The sequence below is a fragment of the Cryptomeria japonica genome, chromosome 5 (assembly GCF_030272615.1).
Source record: "Cryptomeria japonica chromosome 5, Sugi_1.0, whole genome shotgun sequence".
NCBI classification, from domain to species: domain Eukaryota; kingdom Viridiplantae; phylum Streptophyta; class Pinopsida; order Cupressales; family Cupressaceae; genus Cryptomeria; species Cryptomeria japonica.
In genome coordinates, this window is record NC_081409.1 from 866,796,727 (window position 1) to 866,820,156 (window position 23,430).

The window sequence follows — 23,430 nt, forward strand, 5'->3', positions numbered from 1 at the left end:
GTTTGGATTTTTCTCATGAGTGTTGCCATCAATACCAAAGGGGGAGATTGTTGGCATTCTACACTCTTATGAGAATAGTTGATGTTTTCATTGATGGCAACCAACTAGCAACCCACCAGCAATTGGTTTCTACAAGCCCGACATCACATATATTATACACCGGCAGACACTAGCACCGGTAGAAACTTCAACATCATTCATATTACATCGGTAACAATGCATATTGACACTCCAGCCGACATGGGATGAATTTTTGTTTATTGTAATATAATTATCTTTTGTAAGTCGACATGGTATATTGTAAAAGACTCATATATGTATGAGATCTTATGGGTCATTTTGCAGTAGTAATGATGTAGGAGATAGTAGTAGTAAGATATAGAGTAAGGATATTGTATGGATATGCAAAAGTTGTATAAGGTGATTTAGTGACAGCGAAGGTTTTTGGTTAAGGTATCTATCTGAGCTTAAACCGCTACTGAACTTGGCATTGGAGATGCTATTTTGAGTAGTACATTGTATTGGATTTATAAATCCATTTTTGTAGTCAGTGAGACTCTTCATGAGTAGTGAGCTCTAGGCATTTGGCCTCCCTGCATGTGCAGGCCCCTATTGTAAGTAGTATTTATTCATTGGCCAGTGAGTAAATATTGTGGGTCACAAATCCCACTAAGATTTTTCCCACACCGGGTTTCCTCGTTAAACATCTTGTGTTATGGTGTGTTTCTATGCTCTCTCTAGTATTTTTGTTTATTGCATTAATTTTGGTTTACCGGTACACTATTCTACATTGCAAAGTTATCAATACGTTTAAATATTTTGTTAACCGGTTAGACACTGATTCACCCCCCCCCCCTCAACGTCTTTGGGACTGTCATTGAATCTAACACTAAATGATTGCAGAAATAGTTCCCACGTAATATCACCACGTTGTAACTTCTTCTTAGATTTCTCATTGTCCCACCATGTCGTAGCTTCTCCAATAAGATGATAAGTAGTCCATACTACTTTAGTTTCATTGGACATGTTACGAAGTTCAAAATAATTCTCCATCTCAATTACTCAAGCTTCAGCGCCATCACCAATGGTCTTACCATCGAAATTCGGTGGGGCTATCCTTTCCAAATCTTTGGCTAATTCCCCTTCAATCCTAGCTCGATAAAAAGGTTGTTCCTCGGCTCTAGGAATTTCATTTCGAACCTCACCAACCCTTCGAACTTATTGTTTGATTCCATCCATCCTAGCATTCTGTTGATTTAAAAGATCAAGATTCTAGTCAAGTCTTTCATTCCCGTTGCTTGATCCAGCTCTAGTATTTCTAGAACCCATTTCAATTCAACAATTCATGTATCAAGGAATGTTTCTTTAGCATAATGGTCATAGGCACTAGTGTTTCAAACATAGCGCTTTGATACCAAAATGTAAAGACATAGAACATTCTAATTTCAATAATCAAATGTAATACTCTTTATTCTTAAATAAACTCATAATTCCTTAAATAAGTCTATTTACTTCCACTATTTCATCCTTAGTTCTAAATGATCATTTCCAATGATATTATTATAAACACGAGATTGCTATAAGGAGATATAGATTCTTTATTCAATAAGAAAATGTTGTAATATTTCAATCATATCTACATACAATACTTGGATATTTCTAATGCCTTAAGTTCAATAACAAGAAAATATAAACTAAAGGATGAGATGCATCCTTTGATTTGCAATCCAAGCTATCTACAATGCAATCTTTAGAATGAAGACGAGAACAAGATTTAGGTGCTTTTTCCACCCAACCTTGAATCTTACACTTCCCGGGAATTCTTGGTCAATCAAGAATACATGACCTTGCACGAATTGCTTAGCAAAAAGAACTCGATATACAAGATGGAATCTGGTGTGTGCCTGGAATGATACATACATTTTCTATTTTCTAATTTTAAAAAACAAGCAAGATCAATCACGGATATGGTAAAAAGCATAATTAAACCCATCTATTTCAATGGTCAATTAGTTACTCAACTGGGTATAATGCCATGCATAGCAATAAAATACAGTTTGGAAAAGAAAACTATTCTCTGGGTCAGTGCAAGAAGATGAGTCCACTTTTTGGCCAAAAAGTGGAAGTGTTTTCCCTGTTTTTCAGATTTTGTCTCATTTGAGCTTAAATTTTGAAACACTTAGGGATTGAATCTTGGAAAAAGTCAATAATGTAAAAGATATCCCTCTGAGTGTACTTTCCAAATATGTAATTTATTTTAATACCCACATAATAAAAAATAACTTTTTGAATGGAGTTCTAAAAACTATGTTTTAAAAATGCTTGTTTCAGGACCATACCATACATGTATACGACCCACACTTTTTGACACAATTAAAATTATTTTCTCAAACCGTTTTGGGAAATGGTTTGTAACACACTGAAGATTGATGAGCATATTTTTCTATATTTTTTTTTTATTAATTTTTTAATGGCCGTAATTATCTTTTTAAAAATTTGACGTGTACGACCCACATAATTTGACGTAAACTTAACATTTTTTGAATTTTTTTTTTAAACAAAAAAGAATTTTGTTTAGATTGATGACATATAATTTTTTTTTCAAAATTCATAAAAATAAAAAAGTTATTAAATTAACAAAATTAGTTAATATTTCAAATTTATAGACCTAATTTAGTATAAATTAAATGAAAACTAGTTAAAATAATCAATTTTTAAATAAATTTAAATATTTAGAATCTAGACAGTATAATCTGAAATGGGTTTTAATTTCGTATAAAAATTCTTTGATTAGAGGCACGTAAACTATTTCATAAGTTCATATTTGTGCTTTCATTCATGGAGATTTGAATTTGTAGGTTCATGTTTTAGGTGTGGCCATCACAGGCCTATCCCAGGCCTAATCCCGAGGCAAGTGGTGGGTTGTGGATTCAAATTCTACTGAACGGGGCCCCATTTTATAAACGGGGGCCCGTTCCATTTTTTTGCCCATTGGATTTAATAATGGGCCCCCATTTCTAAATAACCATTACTGTAAAAAAAAAAAGACAAACTGCACCGATTTACCACACTATCATTGAAATCCGTACTGACAAATATTTTTTACATCATTTGGTAGTACTTTTTAATATTTTTACATGATTTTTTTAAGAACTTAGTAAAAAGGTATTATTTTTTGAAGAGGATTTTGTAAAGATGGGTTCTAAGCAATGTCAAAAGAAAAAAAAGAGGACAATGACAGCGGACGAAATTCAAGCACAAAGAGAGAAGGAGGCAAAATGCCAAAGAGATTGAAGATCACAACAACGACAATTGAATAACACTTTTGAAGCATCTAGTTCAGTGCCCGTTGTAGATGAGATCATTGAAGACATCATGATGGATGCAAAAAATGTAGAACCAAACATGGGTATGACTGTTGATGCAAATGTTCATGTGGATGCGAATCCTGGTATGTTTTTAAATCCCGATGACTATGATGCCAATCAAATTGCTGATTTAAATGAAGCTGGATATAAATTTCATACACCAATACGAAAAGAAATAAAAATTGAAAATATTACACCACCCTCTCTGAAAGAAAATGAATGTAATTTGTTTACTATTGATAGCAATGTGCTAGATAATCTTAATGGGTTAGTTTCTTGGAGACAAATCAGAACACATGCGAACAGATTATATAAACAATTTTTCTATAATAAAAAGTTAGGATTCCAATGTCAATTAATGCTACAATTAATAAAAATGTTAAAATTGTGTAAAGTCATGAAAAAAATAGGTATTTATGCAAAACCAGAAAGAAAAGATGAATCATATAAGCAAGTTGTATCTATTGTTGCCAATGCCATCGATTCTATCCTAAAAACAAGTCAATCTAAAGATAAGAATGCAACACGTAGAGTTATAATGACTGCTATAGTTGACAAAATGATTGTTAGTAAAAGCATGTTAAGTGATATAAGTGGCTATTTGAACTTACATTGTATAACCTTGTCAAGAGTGGCCAGAAGAAGAGACACAATTGAAATTGATACGCTAAACCATTGTTGGAGTTTTAGTGGTAGACTTCAAAGGTCAGACATGAAATTAAATGATGAAACTAAACAATTAATTGCAAAATTTTGGCATGATAACACTAGAGTTTCATCAAATGCTAGAGATGTTTTAAAGTTAAGGGTGGGATCAAAAATTCGTGATCCTCATCCAAAACATCTTCTTGACATGACTCAAACTGAATTCTTTAAAAAATTTAGTGGTGAATCTATGTTAATGAATTTACGAATTAGTCAAAGATCATTTGAAAAATGCAAACCCTGGTATGTTAAAATCAATAAACAAAGAATATCTTGTTGTTGTAAAACTCATGTTCGGTTTCGTTACTATTATGATGTTTTTCGATATATACGTTGTATGTTGCATGGTAATGATCTTGTGCAGGATTGTGGTGTTTATGTTCCACCTGAAACTATAAAATATTTTATTGGAAGTTTATTTTGTAAACCACCTAATGAACAATTATTTCTTTGAAGTTCATGCATTTATGGCCTTTGCAATTTATGTGGGAACTATTCTTTGATAGCTGAATGTTTGCATGAACATGTTTCATCTGAGTTTGGACAAAAAATGGTTGATGTTAGGAGATTTAAAAATATAGAATACCCTCTAAAGGATGGAAAGATGGGGAAACGTTTAGAATTGATTACAAAACATAATAGTGTGAATGCATTTATTAGTGAGTTTAAAACTCATATTGTTCCAAAATATGTGAAACATTCCCAACATGTTCGATGGCTTGATGGACAGTTTCGCATATGCAAGAACACATTTCTAGTTGGAACAATAGTATCAGTTGTGGATTTTGCAGAAAATTATACTCTAAAACCACAAGAGGAAACTCAATCACAATACTACAACTCGGTGCAAGTGGCCATATTTGTGCACATTATATATAGACATGACCATGACAGTACAGAAGATAACATAAAATTTTTGAGGGAGTATCATTTCTATGTTAGTGATAATCGATTACACTCTTCAGAGTTTGTTCAGCATTGCTTTGAGGTATTTTATGATAATCTTAAGGAAAGAGAAATTGACATGAAACAACATATGATATGGTCAGATAACTGCACTAGACAATTAAAAAATGCAAGAATATTTTATTGGCTATGCAAATTTCACAAGATAACCAATGTCCAACATTTATGGAGATTTTTTGAAGCACGACATGATAAGGGGGAACACGATGGAGCCGGTGCCTGTGTAAAAAGAGCTCTTGCTAGAGAAAAATTAAAATTCGAGGATGCAGCGAAATTCAGAGATGCTCGTGCAGTTAGCTTCAAGTCCCCATCACCTTTCGGCTCAAGAGCCCAAACCATTAACGAGCCCCCATTTTTTTTAAATGGGGGCCCTTTTCTTGAAAACGGGGGCCCGTTTTGAGGAGCGCATTTTCCAACGTGTAGACTTCCACGAATTTGTGACTCATTAGCTTGCACTTGCCCCTCTCTATCTTTCCACATTCGACACCCATCTCGGAAGGTAACTTTCCCACAAACACAAGCATATCTAGCTTTTATAATGTTCATATGAAACTTAGAATAAATATATAGAAGACAATCTTTCATTTTTCAATTCTAGCTTCCTATTTCTTGGATGATAAAAATACAATGTTAAAGAAGACAATCTTTCGTTAAATAGATATAGAAGGTAAAATATTTTGTTTACAACCAATTATATCTGGCAAGAAAAAAATCTTTTATGGACAAACAAATATATATCCGAAAAGAGAACAATCTTTCACTTCTATATTTTCAAGTAAATCAAAGACAAGAATTAAATTAAGGTGTAACACATGTATGTATGTATATTTAAATATAAACAAATAGGATATGAGTACACATTATTTCTTCAAATAACATATTAAATTTGACACTAACATGTGTTTTCTATGATTTATTAATTCAACTATCTAAATTCAGTAATTTTTCTACAACAAGTATTAAGTAAGATGACATTTCATAATGCACGTACCTATATGGCTTCTTCAAATGAAATTTCAAAATAAATTATCATGTCTTCTAATGCATAAAATAATTCAAAGTTTAACTCTTTCTTCATTAGTGATATAAAATAAAAAATTCTCAAGATAATTCTATTCTTATTCTATAAATATATAATAAAGTATTGCTCAATTAAGAGCCTACCTCTGAAATTTGATGCCAAAATTGTGATGTTCAACACTAATTCTTCTTCTAAATCTGACCGCAACACTTCTAGATTTCCAATGCTTTTCTTTCTTGTTGTTTTACAATTCCTTTTGTTGTTCATTTCCATTCTCTATTCTATCATCTCTATTCTTTATTCTATCATCTCTATTCTCTATTCTTTCATCTATATTTTCTGCATATTTCTCCCTCTTGTTTACCCTCAAAACCAACAGTCTATATATAGAGATCAAATCTATACTAATTCCTATTTTCGAGCCAATCTCTCATAGTGGTGGACTGATTTATTACCATCCAAGTGACACCACACATTGTTTAACGGCAACATCATAGTCCTAAATGGTTTGGAACACTTATGTGTTCTCCATGCAATGATATACATTATCTACTATGTGACACCAAACTGCTCAAGCCGTTAAGTTCATTATTACTGGTGTTATTATGTGGCTAGGCAATTGCTTAGTCAATATTACTATCGACTCCCACTTCCATCAATGTAGTTTGTTAGCTTCCCATGCACCATCATTGGTATGCGGAATAGTTTGAATGCCATGCAATGCTTATTATAACAATTTTCAGCCACGTCGATCAGCCCATATTCAACTAATACTGATTTCACTTTGCAATAGTTTCTAGTGTCTTCGATGTCAAGTCAACTTCTTTCTAAGTCTCTACGATGCCAAGTCGACTTCCCTCATAGCATGCATGGTTTGTCGACTATGACTTGCAGTGATAACCCGCCACCATATCAGGTAGATTGCTTTCAAATAAGTCACTTTCATGCATATATATATATATATATATATATATATATATATATATATATATATATATATATATAATGATTTATCATAAAACAAAGTAATTTAATTTTAACAATATATTTACATATATAATAATTATGTACTTATATATATGTGTATATACTTGTATATGTATATCCTTATATACACATATACATATATATGTGTTTATAAACATCATTATCATAAATCAAGAAGTAGAAATATAAGCGTGATATTTAATCCATTTCACAAGATGCACATATAAACATTAAAATACATGTAAAAATATTTAAATCAATCTATCAATTAAAACTACTCATTCCAAATTTATCATTCCAATTTAAACAAACACTCAAATAAAGTCATTTAAATCATCCATCTTTACAAGATACGGATTATAAATTCTAATGTGTTGTGTGAGATTCCCAACTATTCTAGCAAATTCCAAGAGCTAAAACAACTCTACCTGAACCATGTTCTTGCCTTCATCCATGTTCACCTATTCCTGCTTTCACTTGCACTCAATTGGTCATTAGCAATGATGATCCCTAGTTTCACAAAATAATATTGATCATTCAATTGCATTTACATAAATAATGTAATTTAAATCTTTTCATTGCATTTGAATTCCTATTTCGTTACCATCTATTTCACTAAAAATTCCATTTCCATTTCATTTCAATTTCATAAATAAAATAAGCATCATTTTCAGAATATTAATTTATAGATAAATATGTTTCATGACAACTAATAGCAACCTAAGATTAAAATACATGCTTTGGGGGAACCAATTGAGTCAAATTTAAAGAAGCTTGTGTATTTTAATCTCATCACTTCCATAAGTCAGACACTACAAAGTGCAAGTTCAACCTCCATGGTTGAACGATAATGACTTTTGTGAATACCATCTTAAAAAGGGACATAAATCTCTAGATGTTTTAGATTGAAGAACATTATCCAAGACCTTGTAGACTAGGGGGAAGTAGTAATTGATGATCTATTTGGATCTCCTAATACTAATCATACAATATTGAAGTATCCCCTACAAAATCATGTAAAATGAAAATCCTTGTATTAAGGGTGTAATGCCAATAACAATGCCAATCCCCTACCTTCATCTCCTTTTCTTGTTGAGATATCAAAGTTGTCTATCATGTTCTTCCTTTACTCTGAACACACTCTTTTCCATTTCCTTGTTGGATTTTCATACCTATCCTTACCATCACACCTCCTTGAACTTTAATATCTAACTAATGGAAATTCATAACTATCTTTAACTCATGAACTCTGGTACTCTCACCTATTTTGCACTATTCACTTTACCTACCTCACATCTTATTTCAATGTACCATTAATGATCAAATTCAATGTGCCATTAATGATCAAATTCAATGTGCCTATTTATAGAAAGGGTTTTCTACTACCAACAAAATATTATTTTATTTTTAGGGTATGGAGTCATGTGTACCTCTAGTGATGAAAACTAAGAAGGTGACCTTTGCTACCATTAACGCAATGGTTAGAGTTGAAACTCATTAGGGCTTGTTGCCTCTATTGTAGAGGATATTTGTAGATCATACAAAAAATTCCTCAATGCCTTTGAGGTACATCCAATAACACACAGCATGATTTTAAGAGTGAACTAAGGGAAAAAAATATTCTTGTTAGGTATGAGATCTTGGAATTCAATGCAATATTTGACATTATATTTGTGGGTAAAATATTTAAAAACCCTATTAAATGATATGAGCACATGTGTTCAAATTCCTAGATATAAGGACAAAAACCCATGGATGTGTTAGAGGTCAAAGGATGAAAGCCTAAAAGTTTCCATGCATCAAAGGACAAAATTCGTCTTGTCTAAAGCAACAATCTCACCCTAAAGTTGTGTTGGAAGTTTCATGATTGCAACTATCAACTAAGTTGAGCTTGACCAATTTTTAAAGGGTCATAAATGTTGGTGTAGAACCCATAATCCATTAAAATTGTTGTAGCAGTGCTCACAATATTTCATAATCTCATTGAATGTTATCTACCCACATTGAATACAAGTATCAATGAATGCAAAGGTAGAATTTATAGTTTGCGTTATTCATATAAATGAGTAAATGCAAAGGAATTTTCTAGGTTTGTTAAATTTGTGTAGAATAGTTTTGGTTTTTTAATTTTAGGGTCAAGCTATGAAATATGACATATAATATTAGGTTGTGAATTTTGTTGTGTAAAAGATAATTTCTTATGAGTTTATAAAGATTCCAATTAAATATATTTACCCTAAATATTTGGTTGTGACATTATAAAGTATATCTAGACAATTGATTAAATAATATATTCTGCATGGATTTTAAATAAGATTTATTTTATAAATATTTATAGTTACATTAGTTGCATGATATGGAGCAATATAGAAGGAGTGGTGGTTTTTACAAATGGTTGACAATTGCTCAATCGAATTTGAAATAGATAGAACTGGCTCCAAAGTTAGCCCAAATAACTTACACTAAGATAGGTAATTCAAAAAACACATCAAAATATGCTTTGAGAGAGTAGATAAAGACAATATTACTTGCCTCCAAATTCATGTCAATTAAATCCATGCCCTAAGTAAACTTAAATAGTCTTTTGAATCACATGTACAACTGCTAAATAGACTTCCATTTATTGATCAAATAATATATTGTTCTATGAGTTGTCTTTCACTACTTAATAGGCATTTGTCTCTTAACTATGAGAATGATTGATATTAGAGAACTTCAAGCCACCTAGACTTGTGATTGATAAAAGTCCTTTAGCATAGAATTGAGACTCATCTTTGGTAGATGAATGAATATATTGATCATTAGATTTGGTATTCAAATGAAAAAAGGACTTACTTCTTTAAAAAGGTGAAGGGAACAAGAACACAATATAGAGAATAGTCAAGTCTCTCTCTTATCTTACAATAACACCGATGTAAACTTTTAGAATTTGTATGCCTATATCTTTTGACTTGTAATTGAAAATAGGTTGTGCTAAAAAATACTGCGGTGCTTGCATGGAGGTGAGAGGAGGAAACCTTGGCTTGTTTCAATTGCAAGTCAAGCCCTTGGAAGGTTGTTGTACAATTTCCTAGACACATGAGGAATGCAAGAATAATATGCCTAATGATGTAGAGATGAGACTTTAAAGTCTTCTATTATCAAATAGTATTTTTAAGTTGTGATTTCGTATTTGTAAATGATTCCCAAATGTCTTATTAATGGCCTACGTCTATCTATAAATAATTGTTCTTAGTCACTTAATCTTTTAGATTTATAAATTGACAAATTGCAACTAATTTCATAAAAATTAGATAGATGCATTTTGAATACTATACCTTAGGTCATGTTACATGATTCAATCTATAGACAAATCTAAGCTTATCTAAAATAATGATCTAATCCTACCTAACACAATGTATAAAAAAATCATGTTACATGATTCAATCTATTGACAAATCTAAGCTTATCTAAAATTGTGATCTAATCTTACCTAACACAATATATAAAAAAATTGAAAAATTAAAATAAACACTTAATTATAAATTTATAATATATATAAAAAAGAATATAAAATGAAAAAACGATAAAGCTTTTTAAGATTTATAATTACACATAATTTATTATAAAAAATTTGTTGTCAAATAATTATATAATAATATATATTTATATAACATTGTTTTGACCTAAAACATATAAAAACCAAAATCGATTAATATTGTCTAAAAACTGAAACATCTCGCTGCACCAAAATTCACCGTAATAAACGTGTTCACCCCGGTGAAGGATATCATAATAGCGCTTTTCCAATGTCTTAGTTTCTGTGCTTGATAATGTTATTGTTTGCACCCTGCTCGTTTTCTTGATAAATTTGTCTTCCTCTGCCATGACATGAAGAACCATTGAGCAACCATACACTCTTATCTTCTCAACATTCTTCAAATTCCAGTAACACTGTGGTAACCTCTGTAATGCCTCACACTTCATTATTGTCAATATTTTAAGTGAAGGCAGTGCTCCCTCCTCTACCATTGGCAGCTGCTCTAATTTATCCACCTCAACCACTGAAAATACCTCAAGCTTAGGAAATCCTCCCCCCTTTCCGAATTCTTCTGGGAACTTCTCTATGTTGGGGCACTTAACAATCTGTAAATGCTTCAGATTCTCAAGCTTCTGCAACGGGGGTAATTGTTTCAACTTGCCACAGTTGAACAATCTAATGCTGCCCATATTTTTAAATTTACAAACTGAATCCTCTATTTGGATTAAGTGAGGACATGCTAACCAGAGTATCCTCAATTTAGACATGGCAGTCATGTCATGTGGGAGCTTTTCTGTATCTGCCAGATCTAAAAATAGAGATTCCATCTGCTTCATGGTTCCGAGCATTCCTTCTCGAACTATTTCACCCTTATTTGCAAGCACCAACCATTTGAGTTGGTTTAGGGTACCCAAATCATTAATTGAAAGCTGACCTGTTCTGCACTTCTTCCATGCTCCATTTCGAGGACTGCCTGCAGTCAGGTACTTCAGAGACCTAAGGTGTGAGATCCCATAAGGCATACACTGCAGATGATTACATGAACCAATGTCCAAAATTTGTAGGGAAGTCAACTTAGAAATGCTGGATGGGAGTTGTGTAATATCAGATTGATAAAGATCCAATACTTGAAGGTTTCTAAGGGTGCCGACAGAGTAGGGCAGTTTCTTGATTGGAACAAAGCATAATCTGAGACAAACCAAATGCTTCAAGCTTCCCACATTTTTTGGCAACGACTGGAGGGCAGTCCGTGACAAATCCAAAACCCTGAGAGCGGTCATACTCCCAATCACTTCTTTAGGAATTTCCGTCAAAGATGTATTACCAGCCAGTAGCAAGGAGCGGATATAGGGAGCTCCGAATGCCTTTGGAACCTTAGTCAAACAGTTGTCCATTAATGAAATTCTGATGTGTCCCTCACATTCATCAGCAGGAAACTCTCCCAAATCTCTGTGTGCCTGGAAGAAGCATTTTTCTTCTTTTTCAGCAATTTGGTGTGCTAAAAAGTGGTGCAATACATCATGCACCCTAAAATTGATCACCTTTCCGTCGTGATCCTTATGGATTGGTTCAATAAGGCATCGGTCTGCTAACAAATTGATGTATATCTCTCCAATTTGGACAGGATCCTGCCCGCGTACCAACCCTTCTCCAATCCAGTACTTGATGGTAATTCCAGCCATGATGACTTCGTCTTCTGAGAAAGCAGCGAGGCAGAGGAAGCACAACTGCAAGGAAATGCCATAGCCTGGTAAGTCGGCCAAAGCATCGTAGCTTAGTCTCAACTTGCTTGAAAGCGAGTGCGTAACATCATTCTGCAATCTCTGGAGTGCGAATTCCCATTCATTTGACTGAGCAACACCTGCCATTGCCTGTCCGACTACCTTGAGTGCTAAGGGAAGCCCCCCGCACTCCTTGCAAACTCGTCTCGCTATTTCCTGGTTAATGCTCATGGGCAAAACTCCATCACTGTGTGGAAAAGCATGGGAAGAAAACAATTTCCAGCTCTCATCCTCAGTCAGGTCTCGCATTTGGATAATTGATGTAGGTGAAACACCCAACTGTGAGAGCACACTCTTACTTCTGGAAGTGGCAATGATGATGTTTGAGTTATGGAGTGGAGATTGAGGAACACACAGCTCCTCTAACAAGGATTTTGCACTTGTTTCCCAAACATCGTCTAAAAACAGGGCAAACTTGTGTTTTCTCATGCTTTCATTCAGCCAAGTTTTCACATGGTCTTCATGTCTACTGTCCAATATTTCATTTACTTTAAGAGCTATTTGTTTCACAAGGTCATTTCTGAGGGCATTGAAAGATGGATTTTGTGAAATAGTAAGCCAAAGCATCAAGTCATTGCAAAAGAGACTCTGTACCTGATCGCTGTTGAACAGTCGTTTGAGTAACAGAGTCTTACCGGCGCCGCCTTTCCCAACAAGGCCGAAACGAGACACGTTTTTGTGCTGCTGTGAATCAATCAGCTCCTTCATTCTGGTTAACGCAGAATCTTGTCCGACAATGAGTGCCTCCTCAATATACTTTGTGTTTGGAGCAGCTGAAGAATTAGATGGAAAGAGATCTCCGAATGTGCCGGCAAGCGCCGAAGTATGCAGCTTAAGAGAATCCTTCCCCACTTTAATCTGCTCCAGAAGTTGCTGATTTGTCACATGCAGCTGTAGTTGATGAAGAAAAGCAACGGAAGGCGTTGAAGCTAGATGCTTTTCCACTTTTTCAATAAGTCGCCTAATCTTTCTGCTCGTTCTGTAACGAGGGAAGAGATGCCAGTATGATTGTACGTTGCAGTGCTGGACCAAATCAGATGCTTCATCCAGAAGAGCATTCAATTCGTTCAACCAATTATTGACCGCAAAGGGCAAAGGAGGCTCAGAGGATGTGTTCACTCTGCCACAGTTCAAAGCTTTTCTATAGTTTTGCATTTCCATGTCCATTAATTGAACTTTGAGAAGCAGGGCTTTGAGAGCATCCAACTCTTTCCTGCATCTGATGGCAACATTGATGTGATGAATAACCTGACTAACAGCCAAATGAATGGCGTAATCAATCATTCCAGGGATGAAGCCAGGATCAGCCATTTGGGGGTACCTTAGAAAGAAAACTGAAATTCTACTAAAACTCTCTCTGTCAGGGATAGCAGGAGAAATACAGCCAAATAGCAGCTAAAGCTCTTGCCACAGAAGCAGACTAATCAGCTGGTTCCTCTGAGATGCTACAGAGATCTCATCAGAGAGTAATCTTATTTACATAGGAAAGTGTAGAAAGGTCTTATGAAACAAGTCAATTTAGCCAGGCAGATCATCCGTCAGCATGTAGTCATGGTGACCGCGTAACTTTTTCTTCCACTAAAAAGACATTTGCGGTTCTGTGTGCTCGACGAGACATCATCTGAAAGCTATGGTGCTTCAAGGTCCACGCGCGTGCAGTAATTTTCAGCGCTTCGAGCGAATAAGTCGAAGTGTTTGAATAGAAAAAATCAGAAGACTGAAAAATAATTAATGTCACAGAGTTCGTCTATATATTTGACTCCCTTTGCTAATTGAAGATTCCGTTTTTTGTTTTTTCTTCCACTAAAACGACAGCCACTTAGAGGAAGTGTGTTGCAAAGAAGATTCCACCCTTTGTAATCTTGTGTGCGTTAAAAAAAATGAATAAAGCTCGGTCAAAGGGAAATTTTGTTCATTTGAAGTCATATTTACGTTTTCATTAAAACCTAGTTGGTATAAGACGTGGTCCTAAACAAGTCAAAATTTAAAATGTGTACATTAATATTGATAACATTAAAAATTCAATTTCTTGCACTTAACATATTATTTTTTCTACCATTTCTTCTAAATTTTTAATTTGATTGTACTTATTCTAATAAAGTCATTTAGCATGGGATTTCATAAATAATTAGTTGGTAATTAGTTTCTCCTATGATTTGGCTGAAGCTATTCTAGCTCCAAAACAAACCTTTCGTATAGCGTGATAGCGACGTGTTAGTCAACCATAGCCGTTTATTGCAAAATCGACGGTGTAAAACGCGCGACTAACACGCGTGTAGTCAATCCATACTATCGTTTTGGAGCCAAAATAGACACGTCCTGATAATTTTGGGGAAGTTGTAATTTATACAATTTTTTATAAGCATTTACATAATACATCATAAAAACTCCAAATGAACTTCAATAATTGATTAATATATTTTGGTGGTGCCTATAATGTTGTTGAGTGCTTTTATTGTGTCATTGGCTTGTGGGTGGTATGGAGTACTTTTATTATGCATAATGATGAAGTTGCTTAGCAGCTCAACAATCACCTTATTTATAGAATATTTCCTTTGATCATTGGTGATACTTATAAGACAACCAAATATTGCTATTATATTCTCAATACTGCAATAGTTTCTATTGTACAATCTTTACTTGATTCATCTTTCGTCCATTTAGTTAAGTATTCTACTCTAATGATGATAAACCTAACTTCTGTAATCTTTGTGGGAAGGTCAATTGGCCCTATGAAGTCTATAGCTCACTTTTCAAAAGGTATTTCTACTAAGACTAGCAAGAAAGCTATCTCATCCCTTACAATAGGTCTTCCCACCCTTTGACACATATCAAATTGTTTTTCATATATTATTGCATCTTTGTGAAGTGTTGGCCACTAAAATTCTACTAGGTTTACCTTACAACACATTTTAATGAATTTTGTCTTGCTAAAATCCCTTCATTTGCTTCCCTAAGTATTTATTTCATTTTGTGTTCATAAAATAACCTTCTTATGATATCATCTCTCTTATATATAATTCTCTCTTAATCATATGAATATAATGCATAAATTTTCAAAATTTAACACTGATAGTTTCCAAAATATATATATATATATATATATATATATATATATATATATATATATATATATATATATATATATATATATATATATATATATATATATATAGACATACACATACACATACACATACACATATATATAGAGATATATATACATAAAGATATAGATATACATATATATATAGATATATATATATATATACATATACATATACATATGTATATATGTATGTATATATATATGTATATAAACATATATACATACATATACACATATACACGTACACACACACATACACATATACACACACATATATAAATATATATACATATATATAAATATACATATAGAGACATATATACACATATATACACATACACACATGCATATATATACATATATATACATACATATACATATGTATATATATACATACATATACATATGTATATATATACATACATATATATATACACACATGTATATATACACATGTATATATACATATATGTATATCTATATCTATATGTATATACACATATACACATATATACATATGTGTATATATGTATATATGTATATGTATACATATATACATATACATATATGTATATATATGTGAGTGTGTGTGTATATATATGTGTGTGTGTACACATATATATACATGTATACACATATATGTATATATGTGTATATGTGTGTATATATGTCTATATATGTCTATATATGTATATATGTGTATATATGTATATATGTATATGTGTATATGTGTATATATGTATATATGTATATGTGTATATGTGTATTTATATATATACATATACATATATATACATGTACATGTACATATACATATATATACATGTACATGTACATATACATGTACATATATATATATATATATGTGTGTATATATATATGTACACATGTATATATATATGTACACACACACACACACACACATATGTATATATGTGTATATGTGTATATGTGTATGTATATACATATACATATATACACATACATGTATATATACATATACATATATATACATGTACATGTATATACATGTACATGTACATTTATGCATATCTATATGTATATGCAGATGTATATGTACATGTACATGTATATATATGTATATGTATATATATATACATGTATGTATATATATGTATATGTATATATATGATTGTATATATATATATATGTATATATATACATACACATACACACATATAGATATATAGATATATACATATATACACATATACATATATACACATATACATATATACACATATATACACATATACACATATATCTGTATATATGTATATATGTATATATGTGTATACGTATATGTGTAAATGTATATATGTGTGTGTATGTGTGTATGTGTGCGTGTGTGTCTGTGCAAGGTAATGGGTCACAATTTGGCGGAAGTCTGCGCATTGGAAAATGCTCTCTTAGAAACGAGGGCCCATTTTTGCTTCGGGCCCCTGAGGCAAAAAGTAATGGGGGCCCGAAGCAAAAATAAACGGGCCCCCGTTTCGAAATCTGATTTTACCCATTTTTTTCAGGCGCATTTTGTCATTTTCACCTGCAACTGCAGTGAGAAAAGGAGATCAAAAATGGGCCCCCATGCTGTGGACTCCATTTCAAGCCTCCACCACTATCCCAGGTACACATTCGATCACCCATTTTCACATTTTGTAATTTTCTAGTATATTTTTCCAGTTTTTTTATTATTATTTAAGTTTTTTTGGTATTATTTAAGTTTTTTTTTAAAGTAGCCTATGAGTAACATTTGTAAATTTTAAATTTTGATCTGAAATATTCTTCAATAGTTAACCCTAAACCCTAAACCAAAATCAACAAATTTACAAATCAAAACCAAATCTAGATAGTTAACAAAACAAAATATCAAATTTACAAGATACAAGATATCTCACAAACATCAGAACCAAAACCAAATCGAAACAAAATTGAAAGTAAATAGAAATCAAAACCAAAACCAAAACCAAATCGAAACTAAATGGAAATCAAAACCAAAACCAAAACCAAATCCAAACCAAACCGAAACTAAATGGATGTATCAAAACCAAAACCAAAACGAAATATTCATTAAGAATTAGCAATTGACATTGTCAAATTATTATAGATTTGATAATTATTTTCTTATTATTCCATGTCATGACATAATAGGACCAATTATGGACCTATTATGGCATGTCATGGCATAATAGGACATGTTATGCCATCATGTCATATTAAGGCATGTAATGGCATAATAGGAATACAGTAGGTCCTATTATGCCATGACATGGCATAATAGGACACATTATGCCATGATGGAAAATTATGTTCCTATTATGCCATGTTATGGTATGATAGGACCAACTATGGACCTATTATGTCATGTCATGGAATAATAGGACACATTATGTCATGATGGCATAATATGTCCTATTATGCCATGACATTGCATAATAGGTCCATAGTTGATCATGTCATACCATGACATTGCATAATAGGACCTATCATCCCATCATGGCATAAGAGGTCCTATTATTCCATGACATGCCATAAATGGTCCTATTATGCCATGAAATGGCACAATAGGACCGTTTATGCCATGTCATGGCATAAAGGTCCTATTATGGTCCTATTATGCCATGTCATGGTATGATTGGACCAATTATGGACCTATTATGCCATGTCATGGCATAATAGGACCTATTATGCCATTATCAAAAATGTTGCATGTTACACCATGTTGTCTCAAAAATGTAATCCTGACATCAAAAACCATACTAGAACTATCAAGATCTTTACATTAAGATATGTTAGTTTTCTCACCAATCACATCACCATCTACATGCAAGATAGTCAATGAATTCATGAAATCCATAGTGAAAACTACTGAGACATCAAGAGACTTTACTTGTAGTAAGATTTGATCCACTATAGTAAATTTCATAAGGACTTTGAATCTTTCAATATTGAATTTGTGAGACTTGGGTTAAATGTTTCTAGGAATTATTTTTTTAGGTATTGCGTCTTTCAACCAATAAATGAAAAAATTTAACCACTTCTAGCAAGCCACCATTCCAATTATTTAAATTGAACATATGTACCAAAACTATTCTTAATCCTCATTCGGCAATACAAAAGTTACCACTATTAGTTATTGGTACCTTTCTAGTGCCTTGGATCATTTTTAGGTGACCATGTGGCCTTTTGGGCTATTCTAGTGGGTTATGGGAAGTCAAAAAAATAGGCGAGATGTTTTAAATTTCATGGATTAGACAAAATCTATAATTAAAACCACAATTTGAGCTACTGAACATTGGGGTAACTAAAAATTCATTTTAGAAGAGAGAAATCCATATGTATAACCTCAAGTAATTAACATTACTCTTCAAATTTTAGATATCAAAGTTTGGGCTTAGGTTTATGCCATGTCATGACATTATGGTCCTATTATGCCATGGCATGGTATGATAGGACCAATTATGGACCTATTATGCCATGTCATGACATAATAGGACACATTATGCCATGACATTGCATAATAGATCCATAGTTGGTCCTATTATATCATGTCATGGCATAATAGGACCTATTATGCCATGACGGCATAATCAATCCTATTATGCCATGACATTGCATAATAGTCCACCTATTATTCCATCATGGCATAATAGGTCCATAATAGGACCTATTAAGCCATGACATGACATGATTTTCTCGAATTGCCAACTTCATCATCTAATTCATCTCCAACACTGAAGTATTAATTCAACATGTTTACTTAGTATGATAGAACCAATTATGGACCTATTATGCCATGTCATGGCATAATAGGACCTATATATCATGGCATGGCATAATAGGACCTATTATATGCCATGATGGCATAATAAGTCCTATTATGCCATGACATTGCATAATAGTCCACCTGGCATAGTAGGTCCATAATAGAACCTATTAAGCCATGACATGACATGATTTTCTCGAATTGCCAAGTTTATCATCTAATTCATCTCCAACACTGAAGTACTAATTCAACATGTTTACTTAGTATGATAGGACCAATTATGGACCTATTATGCCATGTCATGACATAATAGGACCTATTATATGTCGTCATGGCATAATAGGTCCTATTAAGCCATGACATTGCATAATAGTCCACCTATTATGCCATCATGGCATAATAGGTCCATAATAGGACCTATTAAGCCATGACATGACATGATTTTCTTGAATTGCCAACTTCATCACCTAATTCATCTCCAACACTGAAGGGCTAATTCAACAAGTTTACTTAGTAAATGACCACTTAGAGAGGTTACCATCTAATATATTAGTACTATTCCAACACAAAGTACTAATTCAACATGTTTACCAGAATTGTGACTAATTATTTATTATATGAATTACTTTATATATGTTGATATTATTTTACTTTTTTTTACAAGTTCATGTATGGAATATTTATATTGATTTTAATAGTTGATGCATTTTACAAAAAATGAATGCATTAAATTGAATATATAATAGATTTATGAAGTTTCAATGAAAGTTTTTATTAAGTTTTGTGCACAAATTTTATATTTAAAGATTCAATAGTATGTACATCTATATTTTTTCAGCTCAATATTATATTATATTTCATGTGTATCTCATTCAATAACATAGAAATGTTACTATTTATAAATGTTTTTTTAAAAACTAAAATAGATTCTTCTTTGACACAGAGTTGTATATAATTCGTGTATATCTTTATATATGCAGGAGCTCTTTGTTATGATGGATGTGTTTTACATAGATGAATTGTTAGGTGAAAAAACCCCACCGCAAACCCCTCCTCCTCCACCTCCACCTCCACCTCCACTCCCTAGATTAGATGCAATTCGTTTAAGAGAAATAATTAATGAAAACCTACAAGTTATTGAACAAAATATTACTTCTATCCAAAATGAGCCAATCACCCCCCCCCCATCTTCTAGAGTTTGCAAAATCAATGCAAATTGTTGTTGAGTCAGTTAGATCAGTTGATTCTCAATTAGATCAATTTCATAGACAACGACAAGAGTTGCATGATTTTTATGTTGATGGATTAACTTATATAGACAAATCACTGATCTTAGAATAACCAAAGCTCATTTATGTCCATATTTTACTAACCCAAAAACAAGAGAACCAATGCAACCTACCCAGAAAATAATTTCAATTAGGTGGTGTGATCATCCAAAAATGGCTAGACACTTTTGGGATAGATGGTGGATGGTTTTTGATTATCCACCATATTGTAATTATGAGGTCCCTTTATATTTTTTGAAGAAATTATACTGTGAGTTTGTAATGCACCAAAAACCAAATTATATTTATGATCATATTGTTGTTATGAGATCAGGCATAGAGATGCTGATCATGCATGTTATCCTTGACCGAGCATTAGACATGCTCACATGTGGCCCTTTCTGTTATGCATTCCAGTATGTGGATGGGTTTTATGTGTATCATGGAGTAAATTGTGTTAACTTGTCACTATGTTATGGGACATAGTCTTTGGAAAGGTTATCTTATGCCTAGCAAGTGTATCCATTGAGTTATTTATGTTGCTCTTATTTTATGGAAGATAATTTGGCTGTAGAAAATGATACTTTGAGCTAGTTCTATGTTATTAAATCTTATGATAAAGATGGATTGGTAAAAGAAAATTGATCTTATGGCATATTTTTTTGTCATTTTTGATCGATGATTATGGTAATTGTTGTTTACCTCCTGGTAATGTTTTAATTGGGTGTAATGAATGGAAGTAAATTCTTGTTTCTCTTCTATGATTGTGGATAATTCCTGGAATATATTAAGGAATGTATGGTTTTAGATGTATTTGGCCAATGGATAATGGCGTTTGTAAAGGATTTTGCAATAATATTTCATTTATTTATGAAAAGATTTCTATGTGCAATTTGATCTTTGTTGAATGAGTTTCAGGGCTGATGCGTACGACATGTTCTTCATCTAGCCTTACGACTTCCAGGAGTAAGTCGGAACCTAGGGGGGGAGAATGTAGTACCCCTACCCTAGTCTACTTCTAACCTTGGTTTAATCTGGATTAGTTTATCGTAATATTATGATTAATGTCAGATGTTGATTTTATGCATAGCTATTGATGTGGTTCTCACACTAGTTGTATGCAGGTTATTCAGTGTACCTATTTCGTGATTTTAGTATCGGACTAACGCTTTCATTAGATTTTATAAATGTATGCATGTATGATCTTTTGTTGCAGGAGATTTCAGGTGCGAAGTCGCATGAGTGCGAGGTTCGTCGTCACCTGGTTTTGCAAGTTTGAGTGTACCCTTTTTAAGCCTTAGAGTTGGATTAGGTGGTCGTCAGACCCTAGTCGACCTTAGTCGTGCTCAAGTGAGCATCGCCAGTCGGCGTCGATAATCCCTTCTTGTTTGGGTTGCGAGTCATCTGTTTGGTTGACCTTCTCGGTTTGCGTGCATGGTGTGATTGGTTAATTTGATTAATTAGTCCTTAGTAATTATCTTGATTAAATATGCGTTTGTGCATTGATGATTAATGGATTAAATTAATCTAGTTTCCGTTATGTGATTTTCGTTGATATTGAATTGCCTAGTTTAAACTGGAAGTGAATTCGATTAAATGACTGATTTTGAATGTTAAATGCATTATTTATATATGCTGTCGAAAAAGAAAGTTTTGTTTTTATTATCGCAATAGATTGACTGTATTCTGTTGGATTATTAAATTTGAACGGCTAAATTTGATTAATTGAGAAAATCAAATTTTGAATTGATAAAGCAAGTTAAATTGTTGCTATTGTTGAAAAGAATTAATTTTTAAGTATTATTTTTAAATAAAAGTTTTTATTCCAAAAATGGAAATTTTTGGGTCAACTCTTCCATATAACCCAAATTTGGGGAAATTGGAAAGGATGGACATTTTTGGAGGAGATTTTGGCTGGAAAAGATTTTTTTGGAGGATTTTTGGATGGAGAAGGAAGGATTTGGGCAGCTGGAGATTGGGATTCTTCAGCCGATCTTGCCAGGATTGCGTGTTAAGGTAGGATCCAACTCTCTCAATTTTGGTTTTTGTTTGAAATGAAAACGGGGGTTTTATCTTGGTTTTAAATTCTCCTTCGAATGCCATGTTTATGGATCGTTTTGGTAAATTACCAGCTTCGCTGGAAGTGAGTTAGAGGTGTTGTCATTCCTCATGTTTTTGGGCGTTTGAAACCCTTGGGAGTTGTTATGTTTGAGAAAACCACCAAGAAAATTTGACATCAAACCTTGTTCGTTAAACTGAACCCACAGCAAATCGAAATGTATAGTCTTTACCGATTTTATGATGGACGTTTGATGAAGTTCGGACTGTGTGTTTTTATTAGCAAAATGTATATGTTGTATTTCGAACTGGGCATTTTTTTTATCCTTTTAAATCGGACTGTGTGTTCCATTTAAAAATCTTAATCGTATTATGTTTGGAGCTGGGCGTGCGTTTTGTGTATTGTTCGGACTGTGTATTGGGGATGGGAGGCGGGGAGCGGAGCTCCACCCGCTCCCTCCCCTCTCCACCGCCCGCACCCCCGCGTGTGCCTCCCCCGCGCGTCCCCTGTTTTCCCCGCTCATTCTCCGTTCCCCCCCTTCCCGCAAGTGTTGGGCCATGCCCGCGGCACACTATGGTGGCCGTAGGGCTGCGGTGGCCGCTGGGCGCCACGGACCTGCGGGCACCGCAGCGGCGCCGCCCGCATGGGCTCCCCTGCAGTTTCGGCGTGGGCTACGGCTAGGGTTAGGGCACGGCCCGCCCAGCGCGCCTCCCTTGTTTTAAAACGCGATTTTGTTTAAAACGAAATTTATAAAATGTTTTTTTTTTTGTATTCTTTTCATTCAAAAAGAAATGCATACAATTTTAATATCTAGTTAATGAAAGTTAGTTTTAATGCCAAGTTTAAATTGCTCTTTATTGAA

The 23,430-nt window shown here is 33.2% G+C and overlaps 1 protein-coding gene across 1 annotated transcript; it reads right to left on the reverse strand.

Annotated features, from left to right (window-relative positions):
- Nucleotides 1–10,692: 10,692 nt before the first annotated feature.
- On the reverse strand, nucleotides 10,693–23,127 carry LOC131043404 (probable disease resistance protein At1g61300). Its single transcript, XM_059221168.1, has 2 exons — nucleotides 23,018–23,127; nucleotides 10,693–13,705 (listed from the first exon to the last, which is right to left on the reverse strand). The coding sequence occupies exons 1-2, from the start codon at nucleotides 23,125–23,127 to the stop codon at nucleotides 10,693–10,695; spliced, it is 3,123 nt and encodes a 1,040-aa protein (XP_059077151.1).
- Nucleotides 23,128–23,430: the final 303 nt, after the last annotated feature.

Bases quoted from the DNA above. Each gene is read 5' to 3' on its own strand.
- LOC131043404 (XM_059221168.1), bottom strand. From the start codon at position 23,127: ATGGCCCAACACTTGCGGGAAGGGGGGGAACGGAGAATGAGCGGGGAA. The intron at 13,706-23,017 runs GTGGAGCTCCGC...TATCCCTGACAG, and splicing joins GTGGAGAGGGGAGGGAGCGG to AGAGAGTTTTAGTAGAATTT.